This window comes from Dromiciops gliroides, chromosome 2 (assembly GCF_019393635.1).
Source record: "Dromiciops gliroides isolate mDroGli1 chromosome 2, mDroGli1.pri, whole genome shotgun sequence".
Lineage (NCBI taxonomy): Eukaryota > Metazoa > Chordata > Mammalia > Microbiotheria > Microbiotheriidae > Dromiciops > Dromiciops gliroides.
In genome coordinates this window covers 80,877,781-80,905,689 of record NC_057862.1, presented here as the reverse complement: position 1 = coordinate 80,905,689, position 27,909 = coordinate 80,877,781, and the positions used below count along the sequence as shown (strand labels likewise).

General features: G+C 34.7%; 1 protein-coding gene across 7 annotated transcripts in view; it reads left to right on the top strand.

Annotated features, from left to right (window-relative positions):
• EXOC6 (exocyst complex component 6) overlaps positions 1 to 27,909 on the top strand; it is a 207,577-nt gene that overhangs the window by 134,189 nt on the left and 45,479 nt on the right. For 5 of the 7 annotated variants that reach the window (XM_043986530.1, XM_043986529.1, XM_043986533.1 and 2 more), the window contains 3 exons: positions 3,161 to 3,190; positions 11,819 to 11,960; positions 19,178 to 19,251. In XM_043986530.1, coding sequence (XP_043842465.1) covers positions 3,161 to 3,190; positions 11,819 to 11,960; positions 19,178 to 19,251 — 246 coding nt within the window. The remainder of the gene's footprint in view (positions 1 to 3,160; positions 3,191 to 11,818; positions 11,961 to 19,177; positions 19,252 to 27,909) is intronic. The other 2 variants (XM_043986532.1, XM_043986531.1) reach the window with 1 other exon arrangement.

The window sequence follows — 27,909 nt, the reverse complement described above, 5'->3', positions numbered from 1 at the left end:
TGGATTGGTCTTTGGCAAATGAAGAAACTGGTTCCTTCCCATTAGTGCTTTGCACCTTGGTGCTCTTTTTCTGGCAGCCCTTACATCTTTGTTCTCTTCTCCTAGAAGTCACCAGGGTCTTTCTGGTTCTTGTCACTGTCTTCAACTTTGCCTTGTCACACTTCACTTTGGTTCTCTTTTCTCAGCTAGCACTAGTTACCTTCTCTCCGGGTAACAGATGTAGACCTGCTGAATTACGGTGCACTAGCACCTCAGTAGGTAGTGTTATAGCTCTTTCCTGCCTCCATGCATCAAAGGCTTTTTGGTCTATTTAGACTTTTCATTTTTATTATACCTCCCACACCAAAGTTCTTTTCATCCACCTGTAGGAGCAGCTATTTGTTGGACTGCTGTTTTTCTGCTAGGGGTGGTGTCATGGTGTTCCCAAATATTTAGCTCATTCATTCCCTACCACCTGGCTAAGTATACTTATAGCAACATCTCCAACTGAGTCTGTTAGGGTTTTGGTATCTCTTTGGAGATACTAATTCTTCCTAATTCTCTTTCTGCTAGTTTTTCCTTCTCTTTGGTGCATCTGGTGTGGTTTAGTCTCTTGAAGAGTTCCAAAAGGAAGGTAGCACGAGAGGCTCCCAGTTCAGAATCCTATGGCTCAGAAGAGGGGCAACTCCTCATTACACAAAGGTCAAATAAGAAGCAGTTATTGCCTTTCAGGGGCTTATAAATTTGAAAAGAAAACAAAACATGTAGATAAACAACTATGTAAACCCTTTACAAGTGACTCATTTCTAGCTTTATTTTACATTAGTACTTCCTGTATTGTGTTCTACCCTAACAGACTCCTAATTATTCTCTGAACTAGTCCCTTTTCTCTAGCTGTGTGTTCTTGAATGGGGCATTCCACGTGTTTAAAATGAAGGTCCACATTTTGGCCTGTTTTTTGAAACAAAACATTTGCACAATTAGAATAATTATCCCCAAATCTCCTTTATTTTTATTTTTATAAAATGACTTATTGGAGACAACATATAGTCACACAAAGGTTAGAAAGACAAGAAATTCTGCTGATGTTGGGGTAAAGATGGTCAATCAACAATTTACAGTATTAAGCAATTCCTGCAAAAAACCACATGATGCCTTTATTATATATTTAATAAACAATGTCCTATAGTTTTCATCTGAATAAAACAGACTAAAATTGTTCATTATAATTACATATATAAAATCTATATTCAAATAAGAAACTTTTTTTTTAGCATCATTCACCAGAGTACCTAGACCTATGTAAAGTTTGAATCTCCGTGAGGTTCAAATTAGAAAATTTATGTAAAAAGCTTTGCAAATTTTAAAGAGCCATATAAACATCAGTTCTGTTGTTATTGTTTGTGGGGTTTTTTTGGGTGAGGCAATTGGGGTTAAGTGACTTGCCCAGGGTCACACAGCTAGTAAGTGTCAATTGTCTGAGGCTGGATTTGAACTCAGGTCCTCCTGACTCCAGGGCCAGTGCTCTATCCACTGCACCACCTAGCTGTCCCAACATCAGTTCTTATAGTTATGTACTACAAGGCACAGTGTTTGACCCTGGGGATATAGAGATATAAAATTATATAACCTTTGCCCTCAAGGAACCTAAAGTTTACTAAGGGAATAAGACATGCATATGAACAAGTATAATGCAAGACAGGATGTGAAAGGGACAAAGAAGATCTAGAAAAAGTATTCTCAGAAACTTTAAGGGAAAAAAAGTCACTGTCATGGGTAGGGGAGGAGTTGTGGAGGAGGTGTATTCTAAGCTGATCTTTGAGGAATTTCAACTGGCAGAGATGTGAAGAGAGTTCATTCTAAGTATGAAGGATGACTTGCATACATCCATGCAGAGACAGGGGAAACTAGGACAAGATAGAGAACAATTAGGAATCTCATTTGTCTAGGACACAGTGCATAAAGGGGAGTAATGTGAAACAAAGCTAGAAATAAATCCTATTTTGGAAGGTCTCATGTAGCTATTATACATAATGTTTTATATTTTCACAATTAAATTACTTTAGGTTTGCCCAAATCTAAAAAAAATCTAAATGTTTAATGGTGATATTTCATTTTTAAAAGCCTGTTAGATAATGTCTTTTTTAAAAAAACAAGTGCATTATATTTGATAGATAAATAAGTACAATTATATCATGTTCAGATTTTTATGATATTCTTTGATTACCTTGATACCCTTTACTTTGGTTGCTTTTGTTACTCCTTTGGATTGTTATCCATTTCCTTAAGGAAAATAGAATTTAACAATTAAATACAAAATAATTTTTTACAGCCTCTTTTATTGAGTGTTGTATCTACAATGGCAAAATGCTTTTACAATGTGAAGATATTAAAATTCACTATTAACTTTGACTTTATTTTTATATGATTGAGATCATTAAAAATCCTCTTAGATTCATGTATACGCATGTGTTAAACCATGTATAAATATTTATGTATATTCCTGCTTCTATCTATTCTATAACCAGGACAGACAGAAAATCATACTCTTTCATTTATGTTCTCTTAGTCATTGAGCAGCCAGTGCTGCTTGTATTTCTCTTATATTTACTGTTTAAATTTCATTTATTAATAATTGCACAAAGAGCACCAAATGGAAGATACCCACCAAGAAAAGAATATTACAAAATTAAGTTAAAAAGGAAGGCTTTTGTTAATTTTTTCTCAATATTTAAAAAACATTCAGCAAAATTTTCTGTTACTTGTGGATGGAATAGACATTTTATTTCTCTAGAGGAAGGAACTCTGTCAGGGCTCTCTGTTTTTTGGATGTGCCCCTTCAGCAGACATTTAAATGCCTGTTGGGAATTGAGGTATTTCAGTAGACGTTTTTAAGGTGATTGTTGACCCATAAGAAAAAAAAATAAAGAGGTTTTATTTTCCGAGTAATTTTTGTGTATACAGATATTCATATATAAATCTTCAACAGAAAAGTAATAGCTAAGTTTACATTGTAAATTAACTTTTATTACCAGAAATATATTTAAAATATACTTTTGAATTATTGTAAGACACAAGATTATTATCTTTCTTTACTTTCTGCTTCTATGAATACTGCTGCTACTATTTAAAAAAAATATTTTGCTTTTTGATTTGATTGCTTTGCTGATTTCCTTCTCAGAATAACAACAATGACCATGCAGCCATGTCGGTAAGTAGATAAAGCCAAAGAAAGCATGTACACTGAAAAACTATGAACTGCCTACAGGCTTATTCTTCTCTGCTTAATTGTTAAAATAAATTTTAGTCTTCTTGGTAACTTGTTTGATATCATATTTGTGATTTTGAGGAGAACTCAAGTTTGAATATTGTTTTCATGCATTGGCACAGCATAGTTTCTAAGGCTTGCTGAGGCAGGTTATGATTAAAATTATTTTGCAAACAAATTCCCTCAGAAGCAACCATAAAAACACTTGGATTTGAAATTTAGTGTCATGTGTAGGGCTCTAAACAATTAAGTACTCTCCTCAGGGAAACCCTGAGTTTGAAGCATCTATAGCAGTATGCATAGACTGAATAAAAGAAGTTTTCAGGCTTGTCTTAGAGGCTTATCATAAGGTGTCCTTACCTAAACCCTATTACCAAGAATCCCAAAAAGGGACCCCAGAAAATGTCCCAAGATGCAGGTTCCTAAAAACCCTCCCCTCCTTATAAAATAAGTAACTGGGCTTCATAGGATCACTCTGTGATTTGGAGGTCTTCCTATGATAACTTTGTGCCATGATGCTGAGGTTTGCCAGCTGGTGCTCTAGCTCTCCAGCATGGGGAAAGAGCCAGACAACCGAACCATTCTCTGAAACACCTTCATCAGAAACTAAGTATGTATATAGGAGAATGAAGTTAAATGGTGAAAAGTGCCTCAGAATAAAATGACATTGAATTATATCTAAAATGACTGTTGATTTATAGTCTCAGATGTTGGTCAGAACCACTTTAATGTATTGAGATACACTCTCAAAATAGATTCACTTTTAGATTCTTTTGTGACTTAGTTATTTCCAGATCATGATGCTTTTGGATAAAACTCTGTAATGATTCAGTTTTCCTCAAAATTCAAATGGTTGTTAGGAATTATTCCCTTTTCCCCATTCTTCCTTTTAAAATTGTTTCTCAGAAGAACAATATAAGATGGTCTAGGAAAGTTGTGTATCCTAACTTTATTTGTGAATTCTTAAAAAAAAAACCAAAAACCAAAAAACTTAAAAACATACTGCCTTCAGCTTGCAGTATAGTGCAGAGGAAGATGGAAGCATTAAAGAGTTGAAGGAGGTCTTGGGTTTTTGTTTGTTTTTGTTGTTGATTAGTTGTGTCTGACTCTTCATTACTACATTTGGAGTTTTCTTGGCAAAGGTACTGGAGTGGTTTGCCATTTCTTTCTCTAGCTTTTACAGGTGAGGAAACTGAGGCTAACAGGGTTAAGTGACTTGCTCAAGGTCACACAGTTAGGCTGGATTTGAACTTGGGTCCTCCTGATTCCAGGGCTGGTACTATCTCTATTGTGTCACTTAAACTGTTCCAAAGGAGGTGGTATCAATAAGATTCTTTAAATTAAAACTACAGTTAAGCTGTCACAGCTTTTATAACCTTATCTGAAGGCTAACAGGAGTGATTGTTGCTACTATTATTGAATGAATGCTTTTAAATTTGTAAGTTGAAAGTCCTTAGGAGTGTTACAAAATTAACTCCAATCCAGTACTTAAAAAAGCCCAGAAAAGCCTTTTTAAAATGAAAATATTACATAAATTTTGATTAAGAGAAATCAGTGAAGAAAATGGACAGTATAAATACCCTTTGTAAAGGAAAAGAAAATTGACTATATAATTCTGCCTTTCTTCCAATAAAAACAAAATCAGCCTTTAAAAAGAATCAAGGAAACTTTTAAGTTCAAGGTGTGATACTTTGTAGTTTTGTAAGCGAATGTTCTGATCTATGATAAATGAGTATATGAAAATAAATAGGACCTTAAGAAATGGGAAACTTGGGGTGGCTAGGTGGCGCAGTGGATAGAGCACTGGCCCTGGAGTCAGGAGTACCTGAGTTCAAATCCAGCCTCAGACACTTAACACTTACTAGCTGTGTGACCTTGGGCAAGTCACTTAACCCCAATTGCCTCACTAAAAAAAAAAAAAAAAAAAAGAAATGGGAAACTTTATGAATGAAAATTAAGTGAAGATACCAGTAAATATTTGAGATTAAGAGCAAAATTTAAAATATTTGTTGCTTGAAGTTTTAAAATATTAATATAAACACAGTCAAAACCAAAAGTAACACCCTTTGTATTAGGAAGTCATATTTTCAGTTTTTCTCAAACTCCCAGAATGCAGTTACAAGCCTAACGATAAGTGAAAAGGGCCTCGGAGTAACAGAAACAATTATTAACAGAGTCCTAGAGCTATTAACAAGTATTTGACTCTTTTAGTCTCCATGAATGTATGGGGAAGGGTACCAATAAATTTGGTTCTGGTTGTGAGTACTCAGATTAAGAACTAAGTATTGCTTTCGTGCTAGAGGAGGCTATCATTGACACAGACAGAAAGGAATCCTTACTATAGGAACTCTGGACACCTTATAGAACATCTGCAAAGTTATGGAAAAATGGAGATAATTATTTGAGAGGGCTCTAGAATGGAACGAAACAGTGTGTCAACAATATGCCGACAAGCAGAAAACATGAGAAGAGGTGAGAATATAAGTGAGGACTGCTTTATAATTAATTACTGAAAATAGAGATTTCCATTTCCAGCTGTTCTTCTCTAGATCTATAGATTATAGTAAATAATTGGTCCAGGCTTTGTGTCCTTTTCCACATCAAAGAAATGGAATGACCTGTAAACATGGACGGGGGCAGCTAACATTAGAAAGTTGTAAAGGAGCTTAATGTGGTAGGACCTAGGTACTGTATCTGTAATCACTTTCTCTTCTGCTGCAGTTAAAGTTGTTCCTGCCATATCTGCAGAAGTCTTATTTATTGTTGGAGTTGAAGCAGGCCCAAAGAATTTTCAAAGGAGGAATAGAGAAAAGGGGAAATTTTAAAGGGGCTCTTGAGAACAAGAGCTTCAACTCTACTATAATAACAATAATATTAATAAAAAGCTAGTGAAAAATAATTGTAATAACACAGGATCATTTGGGGAAGCAAAGTAAAAGTATGAATCTCAAAGGAAGAAGAGCATGAGGGGGAAGCATGAATGTAATATACATATTACAGAGCATAAATCAACCCATGTGTTTTGTGTCATGACAAAGCCTGGGAAGGCTGAGACTGGAAAACCTCTTGAGGTCATGAGTTCTGAGCTCTAAATTTGGCATTAATACATGAGGCAGGTGAGGAAAGGCCTAAGGAGGGTCAAACTGGCCTGTATCAGAAATTGAGCAGGTCATGACTCCAAACCAATCAGTAGTGGGATTGAATTTTGAGTAGCCCCTTTACTTAACAGCCTGTGCAACACAGGAAGACCTAATCTTAAACACAAATAAATAAACCAGTGAGCTATAACTTGACTTGTCTTTCCTGTTTCAGAGAAAGATTTGTTGGGAGGAAAAGATACATCCACTCCAAATATACATATATATCTGACAAAAGAGGGAATCTGTATTTCTGCTTCATGCACTTGAAGCTAAGGACTATTAAAAGGGTGAAAGTTTCATGGAGGAGAGTGAGCTTCTAAGGAAGAGTGAAAAATGTTGATTGAGGAATTATAATGGACTGGCATGTTAAGCCATTGTACTGGAGACTGGTGATAGCTAGAAAGGATTATGGAGAATGTTTGAAAATTATAAAAGATTGTAATTTAAGGAATATTAGTAAGAATGGACTGGTGGGTTCAATTTTTTTGGTAGACTTGTGAATTTCAGAGTGAATTTTTAAAAATCTAGACTTCTAGAAGTGTTAAATATGTTGAAATTCACCAGAGAGGATTCATTCTTATATCTAACATTATAAACTCATGATTTTTTTTTTTTGGAAATTAATGCCAGTTTACCAAATAGGAGTAGTATATAGCATATGGAGATTTTACACAGAAATATATAATTATAGAATATAGATATCTTTTATTAAAAATGTCTTAGGTAATCTTTGATAGCCTTTACCAATGACATATACATTTTTTTCTTCTGATTTAGTAGCATTTTGTGGTTCTTAGACTATTTGATGTGACTGCTTTAGTTTTTATCAGAAATAAAATTTTAGATTGAAAAGTAGAAAATAGAATTCCTATTTATAAGGAAGAATAGATAATTTCTTAGATGAAAATACACACTTTGTACCTTTTTTTTCTTATTTTAATTGAAAAATATATAATCCTTAGTCTTCAAGCTTGCATAAACTATGAAAAGATTGTAAATTCAGGCTCCCTAGGAGACCAGCCAATTCATCAGAAAGTTTCCCCTCCCCTTTTTCCTTCCCTTAAAAAAATTTAAATCAGCCCAATAGCTAAAACTTTTGTTGCAAAGAGGCAAAGGTTTGTGTATTACAAGAGTTTATCATTTTCTTTTAAAAACTAACTCTAAAAACCATATCATAGAATCAGAATTAGTAGGATCAATATAGGTACAAATTTAAATATATAAACTACATTTTGCTCTTCTATAATAAATGAAATATTTAATAATATTTATAATAAAATCTATTGTTGTGAATTTTAATAAAAATAAACATACCATTTAGTATTTCTGAATCTTTACAGAAGCGTTAGATTTTTATTGCCTCCCAAGAAAGTTTATAACGAAAAATTGATTTCTTTTTTAATTATAAGGATAAAGTAGTGTTTTCTCAGTCTATTCTTGGGAAGAGTTTTGATCTGTAATTAAAACATACATAAATACTCTCCTCCTCCACCAACACACACACACACACACACACACACACACACACACACACACACCTGCCAGTGCTGAGTTTTCAGTAACAGATTCGTGAGGAATATATAGAACTTGAGAGAAAGAATAGAATAGTTGAAAACTAATTAAAAATTATTTTAAAATGAATATTTGGCATTTGATTTCTTCCTTGAGATGACAAAATAAACCAAGGCTTTAACTTAAATCAAGCAAGTTTGTTTTTGAAGTATTCCCTTCTCATTTGATACTTTGTTTTTGCTACAGTGAAATTGTCAAAGCACAAATGATCCCTACTATAGCTAAAACACAAAACATTGCTTTCATGTTATTACAAATGAAATGCATTGCATTTTAATTTTGTTATTTTATGATATTTTAAAAACAATATTTGCAATGTGCTCAGTAAATCTAAAATAATTTGAAATTTTGCTTATTTGAACATATAAACAAATGAATTTTCTTATTTTTTTTTTAGGTTGGGGGTTGGGAGTTTGTGTTATTGTTCGGTGATTGGCAGTGAAAGCCTTATTTCACAGCTTGCAGTGAGGAGCTATTGGGTAAAAGGTGGCTGTGCCCCACAAGTTAAATTCAAAAAGTGTCAATCAAGACTTCACATAGGTTACTTAGAGAATGCATTTTCTTACTGGTTTCTCCAAATGTCGTTTCATGCTGTCTTTGATTGGCATAGCCTGGCAGGGAGGATGGATGAATCTGTCACCGGCTGGTTAATTGTGTTGCTGGTCTCAGCCTGACATCAGGTCTTTGACTCTTAAGTGGCTCAATACAAAACAAATTAGCAGATTGTAGTCATATTTCTCATTCTATATGCTTTGACTTTGTTGAATGGAGTCCATAAATCATATTGACTGACACTCTAGTAAATGATGAAAGCTGCTTTTGAGGCAGCTAGTGTGGATCTAGAAAGCAGCACTGTGAAGGTGCCATGGAAGGATGCATATGGCTGACCCTTTGGGAATTTCTTAGGAGCCAAATGTCTCTTTACTGCAATTGTTCTTAAAAGAAAGGCTTTGGGGTACTGCAAAAAGGATCTAATATGTCAGCAGATTCTCTTTTACAAGTTCCTTTGAAATACAAGAAGTTTATCTAAGGGTTTTCTCCTTTTACAACATGTATTTCAGCAAAATGTTAGATGGTGGGTTAAAAAATTGTCCTTCAAAAGTTTAGCAGGTGTTTTTACTTATAGATTAGTTCCTTATTTCTTGAACCTTAACTTGTCAGAGCCAAAGAACTAGTTAATGATGTTGCAATTAATTTTTCAAATGAAAACAGTAGATAGTCCACAGTTGTTTGCTGTTGGAAAGCTATTCCACTTTTTGGCAAATAAATGCATTTTTTGTTTAGCCTAAACAAAGTAATGGAACATTCTAAATGAAAAGCCCTGCATGTGAAAAGCATCTTACCTCTGTATTCTGTCTGGCAATATGTTATTAAGGGCATAACAGTAATGACAACACAATTCAAAGAAAGACTTCATTCAATCTGTGGCTTTCACTATAAATACTGATGATAGAAGTGACTTACCAGAGGCATTTCAAGTGTATGTATATTTAAAACAAAATTTTTTTATTTTCAATTTTAGAATAAATATTAAAGGCAGTTTAAAAGAATATATAAATTTCCCAAGTTGGAAGTATTGAATTTTTAAAAGAAACACACAGACAACTAAAGATAAGGGTTAAAACAATTTTATACCTGCATCTTTTTTAACCCTGATTTTGTACTGATATCTGAAAGGACAATTCAGCTTAATTTGCATATTTATAAAGTACTTTATAATTCATTTAATATTGTATCATTGAGAAAAATAAGCCTGTAGTTACTATACATAGTTTAAAGAAATAAAATAGCAAGATTTTGCTACAGATGTATTGAAATGAAGAATTAAATGCACACATGTATACATCTATATGTATTTGCTTTTGAAGTACTTTTATCAGGTTTTTTTTTTAGTATCTTATGTTTTAGTTCTATTACCATTATTTTCTGTTCCAATACTATTACTGTTATATATGTTCATAGCATCTGTTTTTATTGTAAAAGATCATTAAAAGTATCTCTAATTTATCAGTAATATTTGCATATAAAATAAATTGAATGTTAAAACTTTTTTGACAACTTATAAATCTGCTTATGCGATTACATTATAGTAACAACATAAGTAGAAGAAGGAGCTAATTTGATGGAACAGTACATTCAACTAAAATGCTTGTTCCATTAAATCAGAATGACATTTCTATTACATATTTTAGGTCTGTTCCATTGTAATTAAATGAATTTCCATTTATTCTTTTGCTTTCTCTTTCCCCTACTTTCTCCCTATTCATTTTGATATTATGCTGCTTGAAGAATAATTTTGCATGTCTACCAGATTAATTCCTTTTTGAGTTTGGGATCTGAAAGCATGCATGTTGGCTTGTTTGTTTGTTTTGTATTGTTTCATATATTTGTTTTCAGCAGTTTATCAGTGTCGCTCAAAAATGTTGTTCATATCTTCTTTCTTCTATAAGGTTTTTGTTTGAAAAATTGACATCTGGTTTTAGATATGCAGCTTTTAGAAAAACTGCAGGGTGTTTAAATGCTAATGGCTTATTCATGAAAACTTAACATCTCTAATCTGACTTGAAGTGTCTGATTTTTTAAAAAATGTATGATGTTTAATAGCATCATTTGAAAATATTTTTATATCATAAATTTTAATACTTCCAACAATTATTGTGAAGGGGTTTTTTGCACTAAGATTTCTAGCTCTTGTGTTTGATATCTTTTTTTTTTCATTTACAATGTGTTTTTTAGGCTTTACTCGTCTGTTGCTTTATTGGGAATTTCATTCTAATGTTGTTTATGCAAGTAAAATAAAAATGCAGCTTTTTTATGCTCCCAAAAGTACAAATTTCTGACTAAATTATGGGGTTTTGCATACTCCAGTGGAAAAACAATGGTTTACAAACTGTATATTATAGTACATTCTTGTTTCTTCACTTAATATGTTAATATTTCCTTTGTAACACACTTAAGTAAAATTATATTGTAATATTTTACTTATAGTAGTCAATAAATTTAAAATTTTCAGTATTCAGCAACTTTAAAAAGTAAAATTTATACTTAAAATCTTTATATTATTATGATTGGAGAAAACTGAAATGTAGACACTCAGACTTTTAAGTTATCTTGTTAGAAAAATTTTGATAATTTTATAGAAGAAAGTATTGTAATAGTTTGTACTAGTTGTAAGAAAAATAGTTTTTTATGTTTTTCTTGGTTTTACATTTCCAAACTCTAATTTAGAAAATTAATGTTAGAAAGAAATCTGATTTATTTTGTAATTTCTGTTGATCTCTATAATTAACAGATGACTTATGAAAAACTTAAATCCTGTTGACAGGTGGGACATTAAAAATATTCATAAAAGCTGTTATAAATGATCATTTTTATAAGAAAATGACAAAACAGCCATGGTCCTTTTTCAAATTTAGGTCATTGTTATTTTGTGATTTCATACAGTTAGATGTGCATAATTTATAAATTTCATTTATTTTTACTTTAACTGCATAAAGGATGCCTTACTCTATTTTTGCAAAAATTGTTATGATCATAGATCAGTAAAGTATACTTATGGCATATTTTAATTTTCATCCTTATAAAATATTTATTGTTTTTAGGAGATAAAAATAATGACTGATGATTATTTAACATGTATTATACCTTCTCTTTGTGCCTTTACAAATTTAATGTTGTTATCTGAGAAATAAAAGTAAATTAAAACACTCTTTAATTCTTAATTCTTGGGCAATTGCATTGAGTATTCTGAAATTTAAAGGACTAATAATTATAAATGCAAAAATACTTAATATTTGGTGAGGTCTAATTTAACTGATATCTTATAATGTCTTTGTGTATGTGGTTTTCTCTTTATTAGGGAAAAGTTGCCCAGACAGCTTGCATGTCAGCCTGCCAGCATCTGTCAACATCCTTAATGCAGATGTTATTGGACAGTGAGTTAAAACAGATAAGCATGGGAGCCGTTCAGCAATTTAACTTAGATGTCATACAGTGTGAATGTAAGTACCTTATTCTGAATATTAGTTAAATCCATTTCATTTCCAGGAGCTTATTTTTTAATTAGGTGAAATAATCTAAGCACAGAAACTTAATAGGAGAGGCCAAAAGGGATACAAGGCTCTAAATAAACTTCCAATAGCCATAGCTTCTGGGAAGCATGCTGCCTTGCTCCTCAGGGGAGGAAGTAAGATCAACCACAGAATGAGGTGATGCCAGAGAGGGATGTAGAAGTGGGAAAGTAAAAAAAATGACAAGCCATCTAACCACTTTTCATGATTTCCTTTCTCTAGATATGGGGTTCTTTTTTGTATCATGTCTATAGACCCCTTCTCAGAATAATTTTTTTTAATGAATGAAATAAAATATGTAGAATTACAAAAGAAACCAATTACATTGAAATAAAATTATCAAAACAAATTTTTATTTTAAAAAATAAGTTCACAGACCCCAGATTAAGAACACTTGCCCTAGGGAGTCCAACATTTTCAATGATGTCACATAGTTTCCCCCAACATTCCATTCTGAATGAACTTTATCTTTAGAACTAGCTCTTTTTCTTCTTTTTTTGCTCTGTTAACCATTCTGTTGTGACTGAATATTTTCTTGTATTTTGAATCGTTTTCTTCCTGAAATTCTTAGGCTTAGTTGTACCCACCGCAGCAAGAACAAATGTTCACATTGTAATGACACTTTAAGATTCACAAAGCACAATAAGAAAATATCCATTTTAAAGAAAGAGGAGGGAACTGGGGCTTAGAGAAGTTGCCTCACATGGCCAGAGTCACAGCTGATAAGTGTCAGAATTAGAATCAGAACCTAGATCTCAATATTAGATGTTACTTAGTATTGGCATGAAGGACTGTGTGGACCTGTGTGGAACTGAAGAATTTTCAGGCAGTGCTTTCTGGGACCAACTCAATAGGGAATTGTTTAAATTGATGAAAACTCCTGGTTGGCAAATTCCACCTCATCACTGTTAAACTCAAGTACTCAGCAATTTAGTCAGGCACCACTGGTGAGAAATTGAAAATCAGTGGGGCACAAGTGGGATTATAAATATTTGTGTGAGGCAAATTTTGAGATAATAAATCCTGTATTGGAGAGTGACTTTTAAAGAATTAAGAGATTAGAGCCGTATATTTCTAAGTAGGGTAAGAGTGGCCCTATTTGCTTATGGACCTGGCTCATTTCTTTCAGGAAAGAAGTAAAAAGGGAAAGTTTTCTGTTATGAAAAGAAGGTCTTTCACAATATGACTAATGCAGAAATAGGTTTAATGTGATTGTACATATATAACCTATATCAGATTGCTTTCTCTCTTGGGTAGGGGGGAGGGAACAGAGGGAGAAAAATTTGGAACTAAAAATCTTATGAAAACAAATGTTGAAAACTATCTTTACATGTAACTGGAAAATGATGAAATTCTTTTATGGTAAAAAAATAAATAAAATGTGGATCTCTGAAAAAAAAGAAAGGAAGAAAAGGAGTCTCTCAAAAAAGAAAGATTAATGGCTTAGAAAGAAGGGAAAACTCTAGATTTTTAGAAGGAATTACTTTTCCCTTAGATACACTTTCATTTTTTTCTCTTTAATCAGGAACTATCTGTGTTTCACTCTTCCTTGATTTTTTAAAATTTAATTAAATTTTCCAGCTCACAAACAATTAAGATCATTTCTACTCTATAATTATTGAACATCTATTTCCTTCATGTACCTTAGAAGCTGCCTCATCTACTCAACATAAAGACATATTTATTTAAGAATCATTTCACATGAACGTTTGTTAAACCATTTTTCGTATCTACTAATTTTTTTCTTTTTTTTAACAATTGCATTGGGGGTTTTTGTTGTTGTTGCTGTTTTGTTTTTATTTTGTGGGGCAGTGATGGTTAAGTGACTTGCCCAGGGTCACACAGCTAGTAGGTGTCAAGTGTCTGAGGCTGGATTTGAACTCAGGTCCTCCTGAATCGTACCTACTAATTTTCAATGATCTGTTGGTGGTGGCCAGATAAATTGTTGCATCCTTTGATTTATTGACAGATCATCATTATTTGTCCATTGGATTTGTTACTTTAAGTTAGAAACTGTTTTTTTTAAGGTCCAAATGACAAGAACATATCTCTTTACTATTGTTGAAGTTTCCTACAGCACCTCTTTTGCTGGGAATTTATATCCCTATGTATAATTATTCAAAGAATCACAGAATGTCAGTTGGAAGAGATCTCAGAGGCCATCTACTCCAACTGGTATTTGTAGAGAAACTCCTTGTAGAACATCCTCAATCTCCCAAATAACATTTGCTTGAAGTCCTATGGTTAGGAGAACTCACTAATGTCACAAGGCACTTCATTTCTTTTACTAAAGTAAAAAATTGGATTGAAAAAGAATCCCAGTGCGTTGACTCTCAAGGAATTATACAAAACCATTTAAATAATATATTTTCTCTAATGGGAGAATGTCTTAAGGTGCTTAGTTGCTTTTATTTAAATGCTGTTAATTCCTGTTGCTGTTTTAGTAAGTGTTTTTGTACCAAAAGTCTGCATTTAAATAATCCTAAAGAGGCAACCTGAAAACCAAAAAGAAAATACACTATTTGTATGGTTGGGTAGCAACAGAATAGGGATACCTAAAGATTGGCGGGGGGTGGATAGAACTCATTATCCGGCTAGATAGGTTTGGGAATTGGTAGGTAATATAAATTAAGTCCAGGAAGATCAGGAAAGGCAAAGAGATCTTAGAGACAGGTGCTTTTGAGCCCAGGTAGAGAAGTCTAGAGTCTAGGAAAGTCAGACAGCAGGTATGAAGATGTCCAGGCTAGGAAACTGGAACATATGATCAGAGTCCTTGGCAGAAGTTCCAGGAAGAAGAGAGTTAGGATTGTGGCTGTCAGGATAGCAGAGCGGGACATTTAAGGATGATGAGATGGGAAAGGACACAGAACCTTGTGTGATGTTTTGGAGATTCTGCTTGGATGCTACTTTGATTTTGGGAAGCAGCTCAATCTAGTCGAGACTGATTACACCAGCACCTCCACTAGAGTATTTGGAGGAGCCAAAGAGTGGGAAGGCAGTTGGTCTTCAAGGGATGATGGGATTTAAAGCTAGAAGTGAATTAGACATCTTCTAGTTCAAAGTCCCCACTCTGCAGATGAGGAAAACTGAAATCCTGTGATCATAAAGTTGATTTAACTCATTGCTTTTAGTCTTAGATATTATTCCTGTCAGGTAACCCCACATCTCAGGACCTAATTCTCCTTATCTGCTAAATGACAGAGTTGGACCTATTAAGGTCTCTTCCAGAGAGCATCTTGATGATCACTAGTAAGGGAGTTATGTGAAATAAAGCTGGAAAGGTAACTTGGAACTGGATTGTGGAAGGAGTCTTAAGTGCTGGGCTAAGGCAATTTTATTTTATCTTGTTGCTGATACTCATTATTATATGTGGCAAAGCTGAGACTGATATTCAGATCTTGTATTATCTATCCTAGCAGGTCCAAATTAAGACTTGCTGAGATATTAAGCTATGTAGAGTTTGAGAAGCTTTATAACATAAATCTGTATCATACATAAACCCCCATTAATAAAGAAAACAATCGGGGCAGCTAGGTGGCACAGTGGATAGAGAACCGGCCCTGGAGTCTGGAGGACCTGAGTTCAAATCCGGCCTCAGACACTTGACACTTACTAGCTGTGTGACCTTGGGCAAGTCACTTAACCCCAATTGCCTCACTTAAAAAAAAAATTGAAAAGAAAACAACGTACATCGAAGTACTCACATGTTCAAATAGTCTTTGATCTCATCAATTTGGAAATTCATTCCAGTAGTGCAGATTATACTCCATCCATTCCTTTCCATCTGTGTAACTCTTATTGATATCATCCCATAAATTCAATACAGGAGGTCAGCCTGATGCTGGTGACCTTCCTCCCTTCCTCCCTTTCTCCTGACATTGTAGGGGTACCTGTAGACCAAAGCTTCTTAAACTGTGGATCATGCATGACCCCATAAGTAGTCGCATAACTGAATGTGGGAATTGTGAAAAATTTGGCAGTAAATATTTGATTTGTATACCTGTTTTATATACCTATATAACTGGGGTTGCATAACATTTTCTTGGCCGAAAAAAGGGATCACAAGTGGAAAAAGTTTAAGAAGCCTTGCTGTACACCAAACTGGTAATTCACTTGTCCTTTAATCAGTCAACAAGCATTTATTAAGTACTTATATGTTAGACACTGTACTAAATACTGGGAGTACTAATGCAAGCCAAAAGATCATTTTTGCTCCCAATGAGCATTGCATTCTAATGGGGCTGAGAGGGAGACTGCATAAAAAGGAGCTGAAAAGGTAGGGGGAAAGGAGGAGGGATGAAGGTACCTGGTGTGTATGTGGAGGAGGAGAGGCATAGTAGAGAAAGTTCAAAGTACAGTGTGGAGAATAATGAGACATGGCTGGCCTGGGTGCCCTCCTTAAATAAAGAGCTATCAATTCAAAAGGAGAGGCTGCAAAGGGGTGTGAATTCTCTGCCTGTTGTGAGCTTCCAGAATTGAAGAGCTTTCTGGTAGAGAAATTTTGGAGTGCAGTGCAGCCTGGAAAGGAATGATACCATTCCTCATTCTTGCCACCTAACCACCCCTTCTTCTCTTTCTATAATATAATTTCTTGATGACATCTTTTATTCCCCTTTACCCCCTTCTTCCTACTTCCTCATTGGTTTTATATTGCAGCCTGCTTACATCCATCATATGCCTCTCTATTGCCAAAGTGGAAGAGGAGTGCTGATACACTGTCAGAAGCAAGAAGTGATAGCTTATGATCTGAAAGAGAAAATTATAAAAATAGTTCAAATAGCATGACAGCTAGGGACCACTTAATACAGGAGGCAAAACTTCAGTAGCTTCTGAATTTCTCACTATATTATAGTGTGCAGTGATATGTTCATAATATTGACCTTGACTAAACAAAAAAGTTTTAAAGACTAAAGTATAAACAGATACATGTAATTCAGTTTAGAAAGATTTCTAACAGAAACAATTTTAAAATTAACTCAAAAGTTGAGCCTCAGTTATTTGTGAAATTCACTAACGTTGGTTACTGCATTCTTTTATGATGAGTTGAAAAAGTGAGGTCTTAACTGTAGAATTTTATACTATTTCATGTCATTGTGTTACCCTTGGCCCCAGAGCCCACCCTTCTACAAGAAGTTCCTGCTGTAGACTTGCACCCACCGGGTTCAGTCATGAGGGAACCTGACCCAAAGAGAGGGAATGAGGATGTTCTTATACTCTGACTGGTTATACTTCTACTATGGAATAGAACTTTGGGGGGAAATCTCCAAAACTATGCTTGTATATAACTCATATCTAGGTTTTCTCAAAAGGAGATAAACAGGGTCTCTTTTAGAAAAGATATTCAATGTACAGAATAGATATCAGTTATAGGACAGCTATTTATTTTCACCACCACACCAAAAAAATTCTTAAAACACAAAAGGTTCAGTGTATGTTAACAGATACTGAAAGTAATGATCCGTCATATAAATTATTACCTTCAGTAATAATAATCCATCATATCAATTATACCTTCTAACTTTTTAGAGCTGTTGAACAGATATTTTACATGTAATTTGGATCTTTACCATTGAAGCAACTCACGAAGTCCAGACCTTCTGGCCAATTAGGCATGGCTCTTTATTTCCTTCAGGTTCAGAATGAACCTGTTCCTGGTCATTTTCACCTCGAAAAGTGATATAGGAAACACCTCTTTCTGGGCATCTGGCATCCACTCAGAAAGTAGGACCTCTCAAACTCATGAATTAGCTGTGAAGGCCAGAAATAACCATCTGAGTATCAGTGGTTTCTGCTTAGGAAAGGAAACATGAAACAGAAGAGGCAGGCCCAGTCTTGAGGTCCAGCTTCTGGCTCATCTAGGCAAACACATGTTTTTACTGCTATATGTTCCTCTTCCTTTGCTGCTGGGGGAGAGGGGAGAGAAAGGCCCTCTGCCCCTTCCTGGTAGTCCAAGAGAGAGCTGGCAAGGTCCTAAACCACATTCTCCAAATAGAGATGGACAGGACTTTTCTATAGTCCTGATAGCCAGTAGCTCTTCCTGCCTCAGTCACTAATAATCTTTGACATGAACTATCAGTCACAGGGACCAAGGGACCCAGCAGAAGATGCTGCTTGCGCATGCCCTGTAACAGGGAGCCAAACCTCTGGAAGGGTTGGACACATGTTGGGCTCTGTAGGAAATGTTCCAAGCCAATCTCACTCCCTAAGAGCATGGCCCCAAGAGAGGAAACTGGCTGAAAATATAAATATTCTCCCAAAATGATTCCGATAATTTCGTAGAAAGCTAAACCAGGTTGTTGGGAAGCACATTTCTAGCTTTTGTAGTTGATATCACAAAATCTTCCTTAAACTGTGCAGCCTCCTATTCTTAAAAATTCCTGAATAGCAGTCAGATATTTGTTACAGGCTTAGGCGGACAGTATTAGATACAGTAACAGCCTTCAAACCAAATGAAAATTAAAGTAGAAGTTATTAAAATCTGTGTTACCATTTTTAGCACTATAGTAATCAATTCTTTAAAGAAATGTTTGGAAACATGTTTGTTACCTGCTTTGAAATCTTTAAAGTAGAGCCAGCATGCTTTTATGAGAAAATTTATTAAAAGACATGAACAGACATTCTTTTCTTAGTTCTGATTTTGCTGCTTAAAACATTCCACCTTTTGTCTGCATATAAAGCTGACTCTGTATCCTGGTGTCTGTCTTTTATTGCTATTTGACTGAAGGTGGGATTTTTTTTATAGAACAGATGTTGTAACAAAAGATTTTTTAAAAAATGTTGACAGCCATGGAATTGATACCATTTTTAAATGCTTCTATGATCATTTGCCTGAGGCCAAAATTTTAAAAAAAACTTCATATGATTGAAGTAGTTATTTCTTTTGTACTTTGTCATATAACCCTTCTAAACATATTGTAAAAGGATTATAGCGGATCAGAAGTTCTAAGTTATTAGAATATTTGTAGTAATGGATGTGGAAAATATTCTGAAAAGTGGAAATTGTTGGTTATAAAATGTTAACCGTTAGAAGAAAATGTTAAGCATAAAAATTAGAATACATTATAACAATATTTATGATAAGAAATTAATTCAGCGGTTAAATTTTCAAATATTTTCAGTCATGTTGTTAATGTTCTTTTTTCCTCCAGTGTTTGCTAGCTCTGAGCCTGTGCCAGGATTCCAAGGGGATACCCTGCAGTTAGCATTCATTGACCTCAGACAAGTAAGATATAATAATGCTTTTCCTTTCTTCCTCCTTTTTTCACTTTTGATGTTCCTACAATGTCCATTTACCATGTGTACAACATACATTTGAAAAGAAATGTGGTTTCTTAGAGACTTTGTTACTGATTTAATAGATGTCTTTTCCTCTGTTCCTCTATCCTATTACTATCCCATCATGATGAATTTTCGTCAGTGGCTGTTTAGTTAACACTTATAAAAAATATGAGCAGTAGTTTAACAGCTTGCTGGTAGAAAAAACTGGTGCTACAACTAGCTTAAGATGGTTAGATGAATGCTTAAGTTAACATCAAAGTAAACAAGTTTTAGGGAGAGCAAAAATAATTGATTTAGGATCAACCTCCAAACCATTAAGATTTTGGTGTAAGTAGTATTAAATCCTACTACATGATCGGCACTGAGCTGCCTCCAGGGTGGAGGAATATAGAAGAAGCAATAAGTTGTATTGGTTGCTTTGGAATATTGAAGAGCTTCCTGGAAGAGATCTGTTATCATTCAGAAGAGTTTGACTTGATCACCCAAACTGGGAAGTCCAAATGGATGAATATTTGTTGTCCAGATTATGACATGCGTTTGGATGGACAACTTACAGAGTCTGTTCATCAACATGTATATGTGGGGAGGGGGGCGGCTAGGTGGTGCAGTGGATAAAGCACCAGCCCTGGATTCAGGAGATCCTGAGTTCAAATTCGGCCTCAGACACTTGACACTTACTAGCTGTGTGACCCTGAGCAAGTCACTTACCCCTCATTGACCCACTTTAAAAACAAACAAACATGTATATGGGGGTCATATGGCATAGGTGGATAGTGAGCTAAGCCGTCAGTTAAACACAGAAGAAGAAAGTAGACTGGATTGCCTTCAGAAGGCTCTTTACCCCAATATTCTCATGGAAACTAAGGTCCATCTTAATACTAACATTTTGTTGGTGTTGTAGGTCAGTGAAATATAAAATATAATAATAGTCTTCAAAGAACAAAAAATAATGATCACACAGAGGGCAGTGGAGAGTTTGAATGGTAGATTTGAGGAGGCTTCAATATAACCACTGGAGAAATTTGAAGAATTGTAAGAATACAAGATATCATGCAGGAAATTATGATAGGAAGAAAAGATGGGCTGGTGAGAGCATTGGATGACAGGTGAACAACCAGACTGCTTCACAAGTATCCTTTCAATGCTGGGAGAAAGCAAAAAAGTCTGCCAAGATGCTGGGTGGACCTTCTTTGATGAATTTATAGGAGAACATGGATAATAGTGGCATGAGATGGGCAGGCATGGATGAGTTGTGATCTTCATCATTGAAAAAAACTTTCAGATTGATGAAATCACAGATCCAATTGAGTAACATAAAATACATAAAGTTTATTTCTATACATAGTCAACTTTATATGTGTCAAACAGAAATGCTGGGGCCATGTGTCCATGCTCCAAAATGTGGTCCAAACCAGTTTAAAATATAATTGGGTCAAAATAAATAAAAATACAACAAAATATAGATAATGTCAATATGTGGTTTCCTAAGTCAATATGTAGCCACAAGCATCTTTATGTATAGTTTAATGGTCCTCATTTCTATTTGAGTATGACACTACTGGTCTACTCAGTTACCAGTGGCCTGGCATACTAATGTCTGTAATAAAAATTCATAGATAATTTGCTTTGCTGATTTGGTCACCTATCTCTAGTCAAAAAAACAGTGGAGGGAGTGAGGATGTACCCCCTCCCCCAATTCCAGCTTGTCAGAAAAAATACTTGGGGAAATTAAACCAATTTCCTTTAAGATTGCTCCTTATAGCAAGTTTCCCTAAGTGGGAAATAGGATTTCATCCTGGACAGAAGGAAATACTATTACCATATGAAAAAAGTGCTCCAAGTTACTAATAGAGAAATTTAAATTAAAGCAACTCCGAGGTTCTACCTGATAACCATCTTTGGTAAAGTTGATAAAAAAGGAAAATGACAGTTGTCGGAGGGACTGTGGGAAAACAGGCACAGTGTTACACTGTTACTGGAGCTGTGAATTAGTCCAACCATTCTGGAAAGCAATTTAGAATTATGGTCCCTAAAGTCACTTAATTGTGCATACTCTTTGGTTTAGTAATTCCATTCTAAGCTTAAGCCCTAAAGAGTAAAGAAAGAAGATGTACAAAAATTTTAATAGAGCTCTTTTTATAGTGGTAAAACACTGGAAACTAAGAAAATTACCTTTCTGTTGGAGAATGGCTAAACAAATTATGGCATATGAATAACAAAATCTTATTTTATTGCACCATATAAGTGATGAAATGGGCAGTTTTAGTGAGAACTGAAAAATCTTGTGTGAACTGATACAGTATCAAATGAGCAGAACAGGAAAACAATTGATAAAATAACATTATAAGGAAAACAGCTATGAAGATTTGAGAATGCTAATCCAGTGTTAAACCTCAATTTGATATTTGATAAAATTGATAAACCTCAATTTCAGAGGACCAGAGATGAAGTATGTTACAGAACTCTTAAAAGACAAGTGCTGGATTCAAGATGTAGAATGAGACATACATTTTTTTGGAGATGGCCAGAGAGAATTTGTTTTGCTTGATTTCATATTTGTTAGGAAGATTTTGTTACCTTTCTTTTTGTTCAGTGGGTTAGGAAGAGGAAGAAGAAGTATAATGGAGAGGAAATTATTGTTTGTTAACTGAAAAAATTCACACCATTAAATTTTGTAAAAAGGGAATACCATTTATGGAGTATATTTATCACTCTCAGCTTTGCTAACTGTATTGATGCCACAGTTCTTCCTTGCTCCCTAAAGTGTATTTCCTTGTTTCAAGGAATGAGACTATATTACAACCCAACTAAAATATGCAAAATAGTTAGGAATATGCACAATTCCAATGTGCAAAAATAATCTGCATGGTGGAAATTTGAAATTGACTATGAAACATTTCCTCAGTTGTGTTTTTATTTTGTCAGTTATACTCTATGCTATATAAATAACATGGTATAGAGTTTTCACAAGAGGGCTGCAAAGACAGGATTGCAGATGTATCTTATAAACAATAAATGTTGCTTTCAGTTAAATGGGTCTAACACCTATATTTTAATTTTTATTTATTTAGTGTTTATCTCACTAAGTACTAAAATCTATGTCCTTTTTCTTCCTAAAACAAGTTGTACTTTATATCATTAGACAACATAGTCTATTATGATAGATCCCACCCATATTACAATGTTATTATTGCTAATTTTGTGTTACTTTGGTTTCATTATCTGTTCAATCAGGTATGTATATTTGGCCACTCAGGATCAAAAGATTTCTCTTTCACATCTCTGTAATATTTCAATAAATCTTTAGTGAATAGCATTTGTGACTATTACCTTTCTTGAGTTTAATTGTCCAGGTAAGTGATTAATTCACAAAATATTAAATATATTCATGGCAAATGAAAAGGTTCCAATTCTTTTTATATGTAGTTTGCATAGAAAAAGCTATCAAAATGTGAAACATGGTTAAATATGAGAAATATGAAATAGAAATTAATGTTGTGAAATAATTACATTTTGGTTTTTCTAGTTTTCACAAGGGATTAAGATCATTTCCCCTAATAGTTAATCATGAAATTTAATTATAGTCCCTCAATTTCTGTATTAGAAAACAAGAAAAGGGAACTTTTTATTTTGGGTAACCATGGCCTAACTCTTTTTTAAAAAATAGAATCTTTGATCTAATATGTCACCAAAAAGAAAAGATTGAAAAAGTATTTTACCTTTGCCTATTATATTGTAAAATAAATTTATGAAAAATAAAATAGTGAGATATTAAATATTTAAACTGGTAAGAAATTGAAACATGTGGAGGATTTAAATATTCTTCTAGACTATGCAGTGTCATTTATGCCGATATCTCTGCTATATTTATTTTGCCAGCTATTGTATAAATAAGGGAAAAATTGAGATTTCATGGTGATAGAGTACATCCTTTATCTTTATACAAAAATTGCATAATTTATTTTTTAACTGCCTTCAGTTGAAGTTGTAAATTACCAGCACTAAAGGGGGTTCTAACACCTGTATTTACCTTTTAGTTGGATTTTTGCATTCTTCTCCCCTCCTCACTTTCTAATCTGTGATACATTGCTGTGTTAATAGTATAGCTGACAGTTCTTTTCAAGTATACTTAGGAGAGCAAAAGAGTCTCTTCTCATGGTTCTTATGGGAGGGAGGTCATGCTTCTGTTTTTTAGTTTGAATTTGATACTGCTTCATGAATTGTGGGGTATGAAAGATAAGGAAGTAGGTCCAGTGGTCAAGTTTTACCCGCCCACCCGGACTTTGCCCTGAGGTCAAACTTCTGATATTTGCTGTTCTGAATAAAGGAGTTGATGACAAGTAGGGGCTGATACAAGAGAAAAGTTAGAACCATATCAAAGCTTAAAGGCAAGAGAATTGGGATTCAATGAGAGACTGTAGCTAAAAGATGGATCAGCAGGACTGCCCTTAAAAAAAAAAAGTTGACCTGTGAGTGAAAAGACTTTATCATCCTGCCAATCACGTGCTTGCTAATGGAAGCCAGTTATCTCAACATTTTATGGTGAACTGTCCTAACAGGACAGTGTGGAGGATTAGCAAGCCATGACGAATGTGGATTATTTAAACCTACTTCCACTAAGGAAGTTTAAATGCATGTTATTTTGAACGTAATTTGTATTTTTGTGTTGATTGTTATTTTTCATCAAATTGCTTACTTTTTAAAAAAAGAGCTTTTCTTCTATACCGGTAAAAATGGAAGACACCAATTTGATCAGAACTTTGTTCTGCTTATTTATACTTTTACATGTTTGGCTTTTCAGATTGAGACCAGCCAAGGCTTTCCATGGTACATTTTCTACATGTTCTTCTTTCATAAAGGTCTCAGACGGAGACTGTAGGCTTACCGCTTTATCATCTATATGAAAGTCTTGTCATTTGAAAAGCAAAGATTTGTGTTATGAAACTATATGAAATTCAATTCAATAATGATTTATTAAGTGCTTATGTACCATATGCCAGGCACCAAGAATACAAAGCCAGAAAGGAGAGCCCCTGCCTTTAAAGAGTTTGCATTCTACTTCAGGGAAACAATATTTCATAGATAAGTAAATACAAAAGAAATAGAAGGTAATTTATGAGAGGAGCACCGATTGTCCTCTTACTAGAAGTGGCTCTTGAGCAGAGCCTTGAAAGGATTCTGAGAGGCAAAGGTGAGAAAAAAGAATATTCCAGGAATAGAGGAGAGTCCATAGAAAGGTAGAAAGGAAGGCGATGGAATGTTATGTATGGGTAGCAGCAAGTAGACCAATTTGACTGGAATGTAGAATACACAAGGGGGACTTATGTGAAATCTGTCTGGAAGGATAGGCTGGAGCCAGTCTAGGAAGAGCTTTAAATGCCAGAAGAATGTGTATTTTATCCTGGAAGCAGTAGGGGACCATTGAAGCTTCACAAGGAGAGTGGCATGGTTAGAACGGTGCTCTAGGAATTGAAGTTTGGCAGCTGCGTGAAAGACTAATTGTAGTGGGGAAGGATTGAAGGCAAGAATACCAATTAGGAGGCTATTGCAGTAGCAAGAGGTAATGGGGGTCTAAACTGGGGTGGTGACCATGTAAATGGAGAAAAGGGGAGTTATAAGAGGTATTGTGGAAGATGAATCTATTGGCAATTAATTAGATATGGGAGGTAAGAGAGTAAAGAGTTCAGAGTGAATTTGACATTGTGAAGCTTGGTGCCTGGAAAGGATAGTGGTGGTCTCAATGGAGATGGGGGTTGAGTTTAGGGGAAAAGATAATGAGTTCAGTTTGGGAACAAGTTGAGTTTGCAATACCTATAACAGTCTTTTGGTGATGAAAGACTAGAACTCTGGAGAAAGATGAGGGTTGGATATGCAGATTTGGGAATTATATAGCGAGAGAGCGAGCCCAGGACAGAGCTCTAGGGTACATCCATAAATAGAGAGTAGGACAGGGATGGTGATCCTTTAGTGGAGAATGAGGAGAAGCTGTTAGAAGAGTTTCATATAAAAATGTTTTTTGAATAATCTGCCTATTTTAATTGTCTTACATCCAGCTTTGCACAAGTTCATTTTCCTCTCCAATGCTTTTTTGGCATTTTGTAAGACAATATCATCTGTAACATCCCATCTTATACCTTTACATTATTTTGAAAATGAGCTTGCCTTCGTTGCCCTTGCCTTCATGTCTCTCTCCACTAGATGGTTTCTGGAATCTTTTAATCTTATTGGTTTTTTAAAAAATATATTATTTTATTTTCCCCCAGCTACATGTAAAAACAATTTTTATTATTTATTTTTATTTAGAGTTCCAGATTTTCTCCCTTCTTCCCTCACAACTCCCCTTTCTGAGATAGTAAGTAATTTGTTATAGCTTATATATGTTTAATCATGCAAAACATATTACCATATTAGTTAAGTTATGAAAGAAGACACAGACCCAAAGGGGAAGAATGGAAAAAAAATACAGAGAGTGAAAAATAGTATACTTCAATCTGTATTCAGATTCCATCATTTCTTTCTCTGGAGGTGGATAGCATTTTTCATCAAGAGTCCTTTGGATGGGGCAGCTAGGTGGTGCAGTGGATAAAGCATCGGCCCTAGAGTCAGGACAACCTGAGTTCAAATGCTACCTCAGACACTTGACACTTACTAGCTGTGTGACCCTGGGCAAGTCACTTAACCCCAATTGTCTCACCAAAAGAAAAAAAAAGAGTTCTTTGGAATTGTCTTGAATCATTGTATTGCTCAGAATAGTTAAATCATTCATAGATGATCATTGTATAGTATTGTTGTTACTGTGTACAGTGTTCTCCTGGTTCTGCTCACGTCACTTTGCATCAGTTCGTATAAGTCTTTCCAGGTTTTTCTGAAATCTATTTTGTTGTTATTATTACCAATGTTTGAAATAACTTAAATTTCTTCTAAGAAAGTATAATATTCAGAGTCAGTGTTTTAACTTTTATACATTTTCCACGTGTCAGAATCAGTTTATTCAAATAAGTTATGTTGGAACTGTTATAATTACACACAGTGCTTTTCCTTTCAATTTGTTATTAAGATTGACTTTTGTTCTAATTGGCCATTATTCTAACTGTACTTAGACAGCTAATCCTAAAATATTTCCCAGGTTGGCATCTATTAGTTTCTTATGGAATAAAGGCACTGTGATAAGCATTGAAGATACAAAAAGAGGCAAAAGGCAGTTCCTGCCCTTAAGGAGCTCATAATCTAATGGGGGAGACAGAATGCAAACAAGTGTATACAAAGCATTTTATATACAGGATAAATGGGAAATAATTATCAGAAGGAAGGCACTAGAATTAAAAGGAGTTGGAAAAGGCTTCTTATAAAAGATGGGATTTTAGTTGGAACTTAAAGGAAGCCAGGGAGGTCAGTAGTCAGAGTTGAGGGAGAGCATTCCAGGCATGGAGGACCTCCAGAGAAAATTCTTGGAACTGAATAAATGTAGTATCTTGTTTGTGGAATAGCCAGGAGGCCAGTGTCACCGGATCAAGGAGTAGGTGTTGGGGAGCAAGGTGTAAAAAGACTGGAAAGGTAGGAGAGGGCTAGGTTATGAAGGGCTTTGAATATCAAACAGAGCATTCTTATTTGATCCTGTAGGTAATAGAGAGATAGTTGAGTGTATTGAGTGGGGGAGGCAATATAGTCAGACCTGTACTTTGGGAAAATTACTTTAGTAGCTGAATGGAGGATGGATTGGAACAGGCAGACCCACTAGCAGGCTATTGCTATAGTCTAGGTAAGATGTGATGAGGGCCTGTACTAGAGACCACTCTAGTGGTAATGTCAGAGGAAAGGAGGCATATTGGAAAGATGTTGCAAAAGTGAAATTGATAGGTTTTAGCAATAGGTTGGATAGAGAGTATGAAAGAGTGAGGAGTCCAGGATGACTCCTCAGTTGAGATCTGGAGGAACTGGGAGGATGATGTTGCCTTCCACAGTAATAAGGAAAGTAGGAGGTGGCAGGGGGTTATTAGGAGGAAAGATAAAATTATTTCTGTTTTGGATATAGCAAGTTTAATGTGTCTACTGGCATCTAGTTCAAGACATTTGAAAGGCAATTGGAACTGTGAGATTGGAGGTCAGTAGAGAGTTTGGGGCAGGATAGGTAGATTTGAGAATTATTAGATAGAGATAGCAATTAAATCCGTGGGACCTGATGAGATCTTCAGTGAAGTAGTATAGAGGGAGAAGAGAAGAGGCCCCAGGAGCAATCCCTGAGGGACCCCTATGGTTAGAGGGCAATGTTGATACAGTTAGTTGTAACTAGCCAAACAGCCTTGCTGTAAAATAAGAGGTTTAAATTACATTATGTCCAATGTTCCTCCAGCTATAACATTCTTATATATTATTTGATTAATGGGCTGATGTCAATCTGAAGAGTTTTTAACGGCATTCTAGAGGGCTCTATTCTTAGCCATATTCTGGTCTATGTAGTTTATCAATAACTTTCATCACATATGTGCATATATATGGATGTGTACATACATGGATGTATACATGCTGTACATATAAATACTTTGAGAAAATAATTAGGAAGCACTAGACATAGCAGGTACCACATGACCAAAAAAATTGATGA